The sequence below is a fragment of the Macaca nemestrina genome, chromosome 20 (genome assembly GCF_043159975.1).
Source record: "Macaca nemestrina isolate mMacNem1 chromosome 20, mMacNem.hap1, whole genome shotgun sequence".
Taxonomy (NCBI): Eukaryota; Metazoa; Chordata; class Mammalia; order Primates; family Cercopithecidae; genus Macaca; species Macaca nemestrina.
Window position 1 is genome coordinate 64,648,542 of NC_092144.1, and position 10,821 is coordinate 64,659,362.

Below are 10,821 nucleotides of genomic sequence, written 5' to 3' on the forward strand. Positions count from 1 at the left end.
GCCAGCCTTACACTCACCTGTGGGGCAGACGCCCACATCTGAGCACCGTGGACTGAATCTGTTTCTCACACACAGGGGAGGGGCTGAGAGCTGAGTGTGGACTCCAGTGAGTGAGCGGAGACCCCCCAGCGCCTGTCCACACACACAGGGGAGGGGGAGCCACAGCTTCCAGCCCCACCCAGAGCCCTGACCCCTCCCTGCCTGGGAGGACCCGGGGTTCCTCTTCTGTCCCACACGGAGGTGGGAACCTCCACCCTAGTGACCCTGGGTGGTCCCGGACACCTGTGGCCACTCAGCTTTGAACTCTGTTCATTGATGGGGACGCGTCTCAATGATGGGAACTTTTCTTTCTCTTTCTGTGCCTGTGGCTATGGTGATCTGCATATTTCAGACGTGTCACAAGGAGCATTTCTTGGTATTTGGAGCCGATGTCGGCTCTTGAGTGGGGGCGTCAAACATCCTCCTTGACTGTGGAACCGGACACCGGGATCCTCTCCCGTCCCACCCTCCGGTCTGAATGGTCTGGACCAGGATCCTCTCCTGTCCCACCCTCCGGTCTGAACTAGTCTGGAAATTCACCATGGCTGAGCCTCCCGTGTCCTGGGCACCACTGACCCCACAGCCACTGTGATGAGTGGGGTTCATGACAACAGGCTCAGAGGTGACATTAATGTCTAAGGTCACATAAACCCTGGATGATAATCAGGAATTAAACACAAATCAGCTCCCTTCCCCCAGAATCAGATTACAGACCTAACAAACTGTTCTGAAAATCCTGAACAAGGACGGAGGTGCCGAGGGACGGCCAAGGACACAAGGGGCACTGAGGAGGCAGGACCGACTCAGAGCCTCATTCCCAGGGGGGTGGGTGATGTTGCAATGAAGAAAAAAGGGGAAGTACAAGGGAGGGACTGTTTGGTAGGAAGGAAACACACACTCAAGAAACAGAACAAATATGTTTTATTCTATTTATTCCCTGCATTTTCCCTTTTGAGACGGGGTCTCACTCTGTCACCGAGGCTGGAATGCCGAGGGGTGATCATAGCTCCCTGTAGCCTCTGCCTCCCAGGCCCAAGTGATCCTCCCACCTCAGCCTCCTGAGTAGCTGGGACTAGAGGTGTGAGCTGCCATGCCTGGCTAATTTTTTTGCTTTTTTTTTTTTTTTTTTTTTTTACAGACAAGGTCTTGCTATTTGGCCGAGGGTAATCTGAAGCTCCTGGCCTCAAGCCATCCTCCCGTCTCAGCCTCCTGAAGTGCTGGGATTCCAGGCGTCAGCCACCACGGTAGACCCTGCATTTCTCCTCTGTGCTCACTGCCACACGCATCTCAGCCTGGGCTGCACAGCCCGGTGTCAGGTGCGTCTCTGCTGACCTGGGTCTGCCTGCAGCATGGACCTGCATCTTCCCTGAAGCATCTCCAGGGCCGGAGAGACGACTGCTATAGTAAGGAACCCGCGACGCTGAGCCGATGGACGGGCTGAAGGGGGAAGGAAGACCTTGGGGGAGGCTGTGAGAAGGAAGGGGAGGCCCCTGTTCACCCTCATCTGGAAGGGCAGACACAGGAAGCACCAGTTCTATTTGCTGCTATATCCCAGGTCTCAAGGAGATGAGGATAAACCAGACAGACAGTGGCTGGGGGTCAGGAAAGACCCCATTTCTGTCTGAAATGTCTGCAGAGGGCCTGGTGCCTGCCCCAACCTCAGACCTAAAGGAATGACAGCCAGGTTCCTGGGGAGGGCAGTTCCGCTTCCTGTGTGGCTGCAGATGACAAAATCCCTTGACAAGAAGGGCCCAGCCTCTGAGTGTCCACACCCTGTGTGTCTCTGTCCCGCCAGCACCGAGGCCACATCCATCCGCACAGCAGGGCAGTGGGAGGAGATGCCATGACCCCCATCCTCACGGTCCTGATCTGTCTCGGTGAGATTTGAAGAGGGAGGGGAGATTCTAACCTAGGAGGGGCCTCACCCCACAGCCAAACTCTGGTGCATAAGGAGATCCCAGGGGCTCACAAAGATCCCAGGGAGGGGAGGACCTGCTCAGGCTTCAGGGGCAAATCTCTCACAGGGAACTCTCTTCCAGGGCTGAGTCTGGGCCCCAGGACCCACGTGCAGGCAGGTGAGTCTGTCCCCAACTGTCCCAGGTCCCTCCTCCTCACTGGGGACAAGGGGCCACCTCCGTGCAGCTGGGGATGGGGATTAGCAGATCTGGGCTGACCAATGGGGGCGTCTGGAGGGTCCTGCCATCAAGAGCTAAGATATGTTGGGTGGGAAATGACTTAGAATCCGATCTCTGATTTTCTTCCAGGGACCCTTCCCAAGCCCACTCTCCGGGCTGAGCCAGGCTCTGTCATCACCCAGGGGAGTCCTGTGACCCTCAGATGTCAGGGGAGCCTTCAGGTTCAGGAGTACCATCTATATAGGGAAAAAAACCCAGCATCCTGGGTTAGACGGATACAACGAGAGCTTGTCAAGAAGGGCTATTTCCCCATTGCATCCATCACCTGGGAACACGCAGGGCGGTATCGCTGTCAGTATTACAGCCGCAATCACTCATCAGAGCTCAGCGAACCCCTGGAGCTGGTGGTGACAGGTGAGAGGACACTCAGGGGTCCCAGCCCCAGGCTCTGTCCTCAGGAAGGGGGTCGGCTCTCAGGGGTGTCTCCCTCTCACAGCCCAGCCCTGGGGATGATGCAGGAGGTGGGAACCCATTTAACACGGTGCCGCCTTCTCTCCCAGGAGCCTACAGTAAACCCACCCTCTCAGCCCTGCCCAGCCCTGTGGTGGCCTCAGGAGGAAGCGTGACCCTACAGTGTGACTCACAGGTGGCATTTGACAGCTTCACTCTGTGTAAGGAAGGAGAAGATGAACACCCACAACGCCTCAACTGCCAGTCCCATGCCCGTGGCTGGTCCTGGGCCGTCTTCTCCGTGGGCCCCGTGAGCCCGAGTCGCAGGTGGTCGTACCGGTGCTATGGTTATGACTCACGCTCTCCCTATGTGTGGTCTTTACCCAGTGATCTCCTGGAGCTCCTGGTCCCAGGTGAGAAATTCACAGCGTTGCCTGGAGTTCCCTGAGTCTCCGGGCAGGTGGGGAGGAGCCGCGTCTCAGGGCAGCGCCAGGTGGGATGATGTTGGGACGAGAGGGCTCAGGGCTCCTGGGGCCAGAGACACAGGAAGATCAGCAGTGGTGAGGCCCAGGGGGAGAGGGAGGGTTTGTGGGGAAGCCTGAGGGTCGGTCCTGGAAACTGTGACCACCTTTTCCCAGGTGTTTCTAAGAAGCCGTCACTCTCAGTGCAGCCGGGTCCTGTCGTGGCCCCTGGGGAGAGCCTGACCCTGCAGTGTGGCTCTGATGCCGGCTATGACAGATTTGTTCTATACAAGGAGGGAGAACGTGAATTCCTCCAGCGTCCTGGCCGGCAGCCCCAGGCTGGGCTCTCCCAGGCCAACTTCACCCTGGGCCCTGTGAGCCGCTCCCACGGGGGCCAGTACAGATGCTGTGGTGCACACAACCTCTCCTCCGAGTGGTCGGCCCCCAGTGACCCCCTGGACATCCTGATCTCAGGTGAGGAGCCCTGTGGGTTCAGTCAGGGACCCAGGTTCTGCTCAGGCCCTGCTGGGGGAGCCCAGGTGTTGATGGCCAGGATGAGGGGCGGGGGTCCCAAGGGAGGGAGACACAGACAGAGAGAGGGTATGAGCGGGATGGGGTGACTCAGAGACAGAGAGACTGAGGGTCCCAGAGAGAGGCCTGGAGAGGTGTCAGCTCAGAACAAGGTGGGGCAGCCCCTTACCCATCCTTCTTCTCTCCAGGACAGTTCTATGACACGGTCTCCCTCTCGGTGCAGCCGGGCCCCACGGTGGCCTCAGGAGAGAACGTGACCCTGCTGTGTCAGTCACGGGGGCAGTTCCACACTTTCCTTCTGACCAAGGAGGGGGCAGCCCATCCCCCGCTGCGTCTGAGATCAGAGCACCAAGCTCAGCAGTACCAGGCTGAATTCCCCATGGGTCCTGTGACCTCAGCCCACGCGGGGACCTACAGGTGCTACAGCTCACTCAGCTCCAACCCCTACCTGCTGTCTCACCCCAGTGACCCCCTGGAGCTCGTGGTCTCAGGTGAGGGCCCTGACCCTGTCCTCTCTGAGCTCAAAGGCTCAGCTCAGGCCCTGCTCCCAGGAGAGCTCTGGGACAATAATGAAAGAGGGGAGTGAAGGGGGGAGGGTCCACAGGGGAGGGTCCAGCCCATGGGAGGGTGGAAATAGACGGGACCTCCCACCCCTGGCTCCCACCCCTGAAGTCTCAGTAGGGTAAAGAGCAGGGAGGGCTGGGAGGAGACGGGGGTGAACCTCAGAGATGAGATTAGACTGAGGGTGGAAGACGGAGGCCCCACCCGCTCCCCTCCTGATGTCTCCACCTCAGAATCAGAGCCTCTGGGGGTCCCAACCTCTAAGTCCTGACCCCATGCATGAGAAAAACAGCCACTCCCATCTCAGGAGAAGTTTCCAGTCTCGTTTCAATGCTACCTCCAATATTCAGGGTCTGATTCAGGGCAGCAGAGGGGAGGGTGGACAGTAGGGTGTGGTCCTCGTGGCTTCCTGGCACTCCAGGGTTGGGACAGGTGTTCCCTCCGTGGTGGTCAGAGGGGAGGGAGGTGTCTGAGGTTCGGCATTGATGAGCAGGATTCCCAGGAGCCATGACTCTTATCTCTGGGGGCATTGGTTTCTGTGGTCCTGCACCTGCTCTTTGCAGCCTGTTAGGGCTCAGAGAGCACACAAGGTCCCAGGATGCACAGAGAGCACCCAAGGTCTCGGTTATTTCTGGACTGGGGACCACTTTCCTTATAGATGCTGAGCTCCTGGGGTGCAGGTAAACTCTCCCAAATGACTCAGGAGCTGAGCTTGGATTTGTAGGGCACAGGAAGTCTGACATAATTAATGAGGAGACTGGAGGGAACCCTGCTACAGCAGAGGAAGGGTTTCTGAGGAACTCCATAAAACTCATGTCAAGAGACACAGGGGAAGAGAAGACTGCAGAGCCCAGGAGTGAGGCTGGCCTCAGGGCTCTTCTCCACTGTTTTGATTCTCAGGAGAAGCTGAGACCCTCAGCCCATCACAAAACCAGACAGACTCCAAGACTGGTGAGTGAGGAGATGCTCTCGGTTATGGGGCTGGCACAGAGGGCCAGGGACTGTCAAGGGGAGGTGGGTACCCTGGGTGGACATCCAGGGGTCCCAGGGTGATTCTGACCTGCCGTGACCTCTGTGACCTCTTTGTCCACCACCCCTAGGCCAACACCCACAGGATTACACAGTGGAGAATCTCATCCGCATGGGCGTGGCTGGCTTGGTCCTGGTGGTCCTCGGGATTCTGCTATTTGAGGCTCAGCACAGCCAGAGAAGCCCCCAAGATGCAGCCGGCCGGTGAACAGCAGAGATGACAATGCATCCTTCAGAGTGGTGGAGCCTCAGGGACAGATCTGATGATCCCAGGAAGTTCTGGAGGACAATCTAGGACCTACGTTATCTGAACTCTCTGCTGGTCACTTCTAGAGACAGGAATCCATATCTGAGTGCAGGGAAACTGTCTGGGGTGATTCCTAGAAGATCATTAAACTGTGACACATTTTTTTGTCTATGAATGTTGACTTTCCTTGACTGGATCCCCCTTTCTTTCCCATCCCCAGACATGAGGCTCCATCCCACATGGCATCGTTGGGTCCACACCTCCGCACACCTGCGTGCTCTGGTCCACGGCATGTAACACAGTCTTCCTTATTCCTCATTGTGACACTCCTTGATGTCCCTTACCGAGTCGCCATCTCTTCAGTTCGGAGATCCAAACCTGAACCACCAACTAAATCGACAACAGGAGATCAGATTCCAACCAGGAAAATAAATCCACCCTGAAGACTTTAACGCCCTCCTGGACCCTATGAGCCCTTCCCTCTTTCTTAGCGTGCTATTTGTGTAATTTCTCCTGAAACATCACCTCTTGGAATCATCACTCACACATTTCAAGTGACACCACAGCTATGCTGATTCTGAAAAAGACGTCTTTCAAATGCTATTATTAATGGTATCTACCAGTTTCTGTGACATAAAGTTTTTTTTCATGGCCCCAATCAAGGTGCCAATAGGTTCTCACTGAATGTAGGGTTGGGAATCAAGGGACAGAGCTGTCTTCAGTAATGAGCACCAGGCACTGTGGCACATCCCACTGAGAGCTCATGCATCTACCTACAGTCTTTCTAATTCAGAGGCAATGATTACTTCTATTTCAGTGTTACGGCACAGGTCAAATGAAATTCTGAGACTGTTATCCTAGCATATCCACAAAAGACAAACGTGTTAATATCTGATGTGAGGGATAACACGGCTCACTTAAAAATCTAAGTACAACATAAGAAAAGTGTTACCAGAACTATGCAGTTTCGAAGGAAGAATTCTTTTTTTTTGGAGACAGAGTTTCACTATCGTCACCCAGGTTAGAGTGCAATGGCGGAATCTCAGATCACTGATACCTCCGGGTCCCGGGTTCAAGCAATTCTCCCGCCTCTGCCTCCCAAGTAACTGGACTACAGGTGTGTGCCACCATGCCCAGCTAACTTTTCTATTTTTACTAGAGACAGAGTTTCAGCATGTTAGTCAGGTTGATCTTGAACTCCTGACCTCAGGCGATTCGCCGCGTTGGCATCCTAGTGTTGGATTGCAGGCGTGATCCACCGCGCCCAGTTGATGGAATAATTCTTAAATGACTTGTCCTATTTTCTGCTGGTCCAGACACTCCTTGACTTGGGCAGCATAGCGGCAATTTCTGCCTCCATCTTCTCAGTGCCTACGTCTACCTGGGTACCTCTGTTTTCACATTCATTCTTCTCTGTGTGTCTCTTCTCTTCTTCAGATTATGACACCAGTCAGATCAGAGTAGGACCCATCCTAATTCGTTATGATCCCTTGATCATACCTTAAATGCATTTGCAAAGACTCTATTTCCAGCTATGTTCACATTTATAGCTAATGGGTCTCAGAATTTTAACATGTATATTAGGGGAACAAAGGAATTTATATTTTAAAAAACACATAGAAATACATTTAACCAAATACAAAAATTAGGTAGGCGTGGTGGTGGCACGTGCCTGTAATCCCAGCTACTCGGGAGGTTGAGGCAGGAGAATTGCTTGAACCTGGGAGGCGGAGGTTGCAGTGATCTGAGATCGTGCCATTGCACTCCAGCCTGGGCAACAGAGTGAGACTCAGTCTCAAAAAAAAAAAAAAAAAAAAAAAAAAAAAAAAAAAAAAAAAAAGAAAAGAAAAAGAAAAAAAAGAAAAAGAAGAAAAAGAAAAGAAATGAAATACATCTAACCAAAGAGATGCAATACATTTACACTGACAATTTAAAAATACTGCTCAAAGAAATAACAAAAGACGTAAATGAGGAAAAAGTCATCCCAGCATCACAAATCAAAAGGCTTTAGGTTAGTTCTGTCCCTCTAGAGAACCTTGACTAACACACTCATCCCTTTTTTGTGTTAGGGGGCCTCTCACTCACTCACCCCCTCCTCTTGTTAGGAGGCTCTCCCGACTCTGGGCTTTTCTCCTCTGTGCTTTCCATGTCCCCGTGTTTCTCTGGTGAGCCCCAGGGTGCTCTCTGAGAAGATCCACTTGGCGTTTCGGTATTTACTCACCATTTTGATTCCTCTTAAGGAGAGAGGCACAAGTCTGCTCTTCCCATTCACCCAAATTGAGCCTGATCCCCTGGTCATTTTTTCCACCACTTTTTACTTTTGGGAAATTCAGTCCCAACATGCTTGTCATTCATTTGAGAATAATTTTCATTTTCTCCTGTAGTTTTAAAATTACTTTTTATTTATTCTAGATATCTTTCATTCTACCATGGTCAAGACATTAATTTTATTTATAAATTTGTGCGTGTTAAGCTCATGTTCTTTGTTCATTTCTGTAAAAACATCAACTGTTTTCTTTGCAAGTTTTACTAACATACTCCTTCTTTCTTTCATTCTGAAAGTGTGATCCATAGAGAGATATCTCTTTACCCTTCTCATTCTGTTTCTTGTGTGCATTGATTATGTTTTCTATTTTTTCATTTCTAAAGTTGCTCTGATGACTTCTGAAAATTTTAGTAAATATTCTACACCAATATAATATTTATCATTTCAGCTGTGTCTTGTTCTGGATGAAATTATTTCTAAATGTGTTAATATAATTTACTATTTTTCACCTCAAAATATCTTTGTAATTCATTTCTATAATTACCTGTTTTTTCTCTAATAGACTGTTTGACTTTTATTCCTTTTGGGTGATTTTCTCTTACACAATTGATCTTCTATTCAGGTTTTCTCCCAGGACTGACTCAGCAATGAAAATTGATGGGGGGCACTGCTGTGGCCGCTCATGTCCTGTGGTGTCCACACTCCCAAGCTAAGAATCAGCTCCGTGCTGTGCCCAGTACATCAGGGCCCATGTGAGCCTCACACACATGTATGAGAGATGCCCGGTCCAGCAATGATAAAGCGAGTCTGTGTCCTGTCCACCCGGGAAGGTGGCTTAGTGCTGAGTATGGCCCGGGTTACTGAGGGGAGCTATCCCAGCATCTGTCCACAAACACAGAAGAGGCGGAGCCAGTCTCTCTAGGGTCCGACGGTCTCCTCCACTTCTTTCTTTGTTCTGAGAGAGAGACAAAGCGCCATGACTGCTCTGTGGGTTGGACAGGTGCATGTTTCCACCTGCAGGAGTGAACCCAAGCTGAGGTCCTGAGCATTCCCAGGTACTGATAAAGCACTTCAGGTTTTTTCTAGAAAACATTGAAAAATTAACCCTTTTGCTAAAGAGGTAGAAACAAGCCATCCCTGAACCAAATTCCTGAAACTCTCAGGTTAAACTTTGTAACCCACTCCCTTCACTGCAGACACCCAATAGGAAATTCACAGGTGCAAGGATGAGATGACTTTGGTCAAACTCAGACCCCACAGGGCCAGGAAGACCTGAAGGAGAGGAGGCTCATGCTTCCAGGTCTCAGATAAGAACTGTTTCTAAGGACTTTTTAAAAATGCTACAAGAAACTCTTCCATGTCCTTCACTCATCTCCTGCTTTGACAAGGTTTATCACTAGATATTCTTTAGGACGTCAGGAATTCGGATAAGATGCTCTTAAGAGAACACTTGCCCAGCAACAGCATCTCCTCCAATGGACAGACAGCAACTCTGGCTTTGAACCTCTGGAACCAGGGAACTCTGTTTCTAAGCAGCTCTGTCAGTCGCTTTGGTACATCAGGTTTTGGTACATGTAGGGAATACTGAAACGAATTCCCTGCGTATCCCAAGAAACAACTCTACTGAGACATATTCTCTAGGGGTTTATTTTTGTTTTTGTTTTAGGTTAACGTCTTGGATAGAACACCCAGTGTCTCCTTGTCCATCTGAAGAACATGCTGCTATGTGGAAGCACATCCTTGAGGTCCACAAGTAGACACTGGGCAAGGAGACAAGGACTCCCTACAGTACGGAAGTCCCCTTAATAAATGCTCTATGAACACTCTGGTGTTTAGTGCTTTTTTCTTTGGAATCCCAGCAGCTCTGTCACTGGATGGTTTGGTGCACTCCCTTGAGGGAATTCTCCTGGGCTGCTTGGGGTCTACCCTAGCCTCAGGTGTGGCTGGATAGATGCAGCCTCCCACCTTGGTCTGGAGCCCTCAGCTTCTCACTGTCATTGCAAATCCCGAGATTCCTCTCCCAGTTCCACTCAGTGGTGGAAACGTCAACCGTAATGACCCCTTGATGGTCCCAGGACCCTGTGGCATCTCATCTCTGGCTTCTGTTCTTTGTTGTTGATCCATCTACACTTGAGAACTTCCACACCTCTTTTTCTGCTCATGACCTTGATGCTCTGGGTATTTCAGAAATGCCTGATGTACATTTCTCCATTAGGGTCAGATGCGACATCTTAAGTGGAGACATCAATCACCTTCACAGACTGTGGAGTCCAACACCAAGATCCTCTCATGTCCCAAGCACCTCAGGTCTTACCCTGGTCTGGAAAGCAGACAGAAACGAGCCCCTCCCAATGTCCAGGCACCACTCACCCCACAACCACGGTGATGAGTGGGATTCATGACAGCAGTCTGCAAAGGAAGAAGCTGAGGCTCAGAGATGGGACACTACAGACCAAGGTCACATAGGCAGTGGATGACAAACAGTCATCAAATAAGTATCAACTCCCTCCTCAACTCCTCAAATCAAAGCGCAAACATAAGTCATTGTTCCCAAAATGTTGACAAGGAATTGAGGTGCAGAGGGACGGCCAAGGATGCAAGGGGCACCGAGGAGGCAGGAAAGACTCAAAGGTTTTTTCCCAGAGGTGTGGGGGTGGACACTGCAGCAAAATATTTTATTTTATTTTATTTTTTATTTTTTATTTTTTTTTTTGAGGCGGAGTCTAGCTCTGTCGCCCAGACTGGAGTGCGGTGGCGCGATCTCGGCTCACTGCAAGCTCCGCCTCCCGGGTTCACGCCATTCTCCTGCCTCAGCCTCCGGAGTAGCTGGGACTACAGGCGCCCGCCACCACGCCCGGCTAATTTCTTTTTGTATTTTTAGTAGAGACGGGGTTTCACCGTGTTAGCCAAGATGGTCTCGATCTCCTGACCTCGTGATCCGCCCGCCTCGGCCTCCCAAAGTGCTGGGATTACAGGCTTGAGCCACCGCGCCCGGCCGGCAAAATATTTTAAAAAGGCGAAGTTGAGAAGGAGACTATTTGGTTGAAAAAAACCCACAATCCCATGCCAAGAGAGAAGTCAACTTTTCTTCCCCTATTTCCC

General features: G+C 51.4%; 1 protein-coding gene across 3 annotated transcripts; it reads left to right on the top strand.

Moving 5' to 3' along the window:
- The first annotated feature begins 953 nt into the window (after window positions 1-953).
- On the top strand, window positions 954-5,907 carry LOC139355366 (leukocyte immunoglobulin-like receptor subfamily A member 2). Of its 3 annotated transcripts, none has more exons than XM_071087851.1 (8): window positions 954-1,916; window positions 2,079-2,114; window positions 2,304-2,588; window positions 2,735-3,037; window positions 3,263-3,559; window positions 3,805-4,107; window positions 4,902-5,128; window positions 5,278-5,907. In XM_071087851.1, the coding sequence occupies exons 1-8, from the start codon at window positions 1,883-1,885 to the stop codon at window positions 5,425-5,427; spliced, it is 1,635 nt and encodes a 544-aa protein (XP_070943952.1). In that variant the 5' UTR covers window positions 954-1,882; the 3' UTR covers window positions 5,428-5,907. The 3 variants fall into 3 exon arrangements, with proteins under 3 accessions (XP_070943952.1, XP_070943951.1, XP_070943953.1); XM_071087852.1 differs by having other exon boundaries at window positions 1,810-1,916; window positions 5,078-5,128; XM_071087850.1 differs by lacking the exon at window positions 2,304-2,588 and having other exon boundaries at window positions 955-1,916.
- Window positions 5,908-10,821: the final 4,914 nt, after the last annotated feature.

Bases quoted from the DNA above. Each gene is read 5' to 3' on its own strand.
- LOC139355366 (XM_071087851.1), top strand. From the start codon at position 1,883: ATGACCCCCATCCTCACGGTCCTGATCTGTCTCG. The intron at 3,038-3,262 runs GTGAGAAATTCA...ACCTTTTCCCAG, and splicing joins CCTGGAGCTCCTGGTCCCAG to GTGTTTCTAAGAAGCCGTCA. The intron at 4,108-4,901 runs GTGAGGGCCCTG...TTGGATTTGTAG, and splicing joins CCTGGAGCTCGTGGTCTCAG to GGCACAGGAAGTCTGACATA.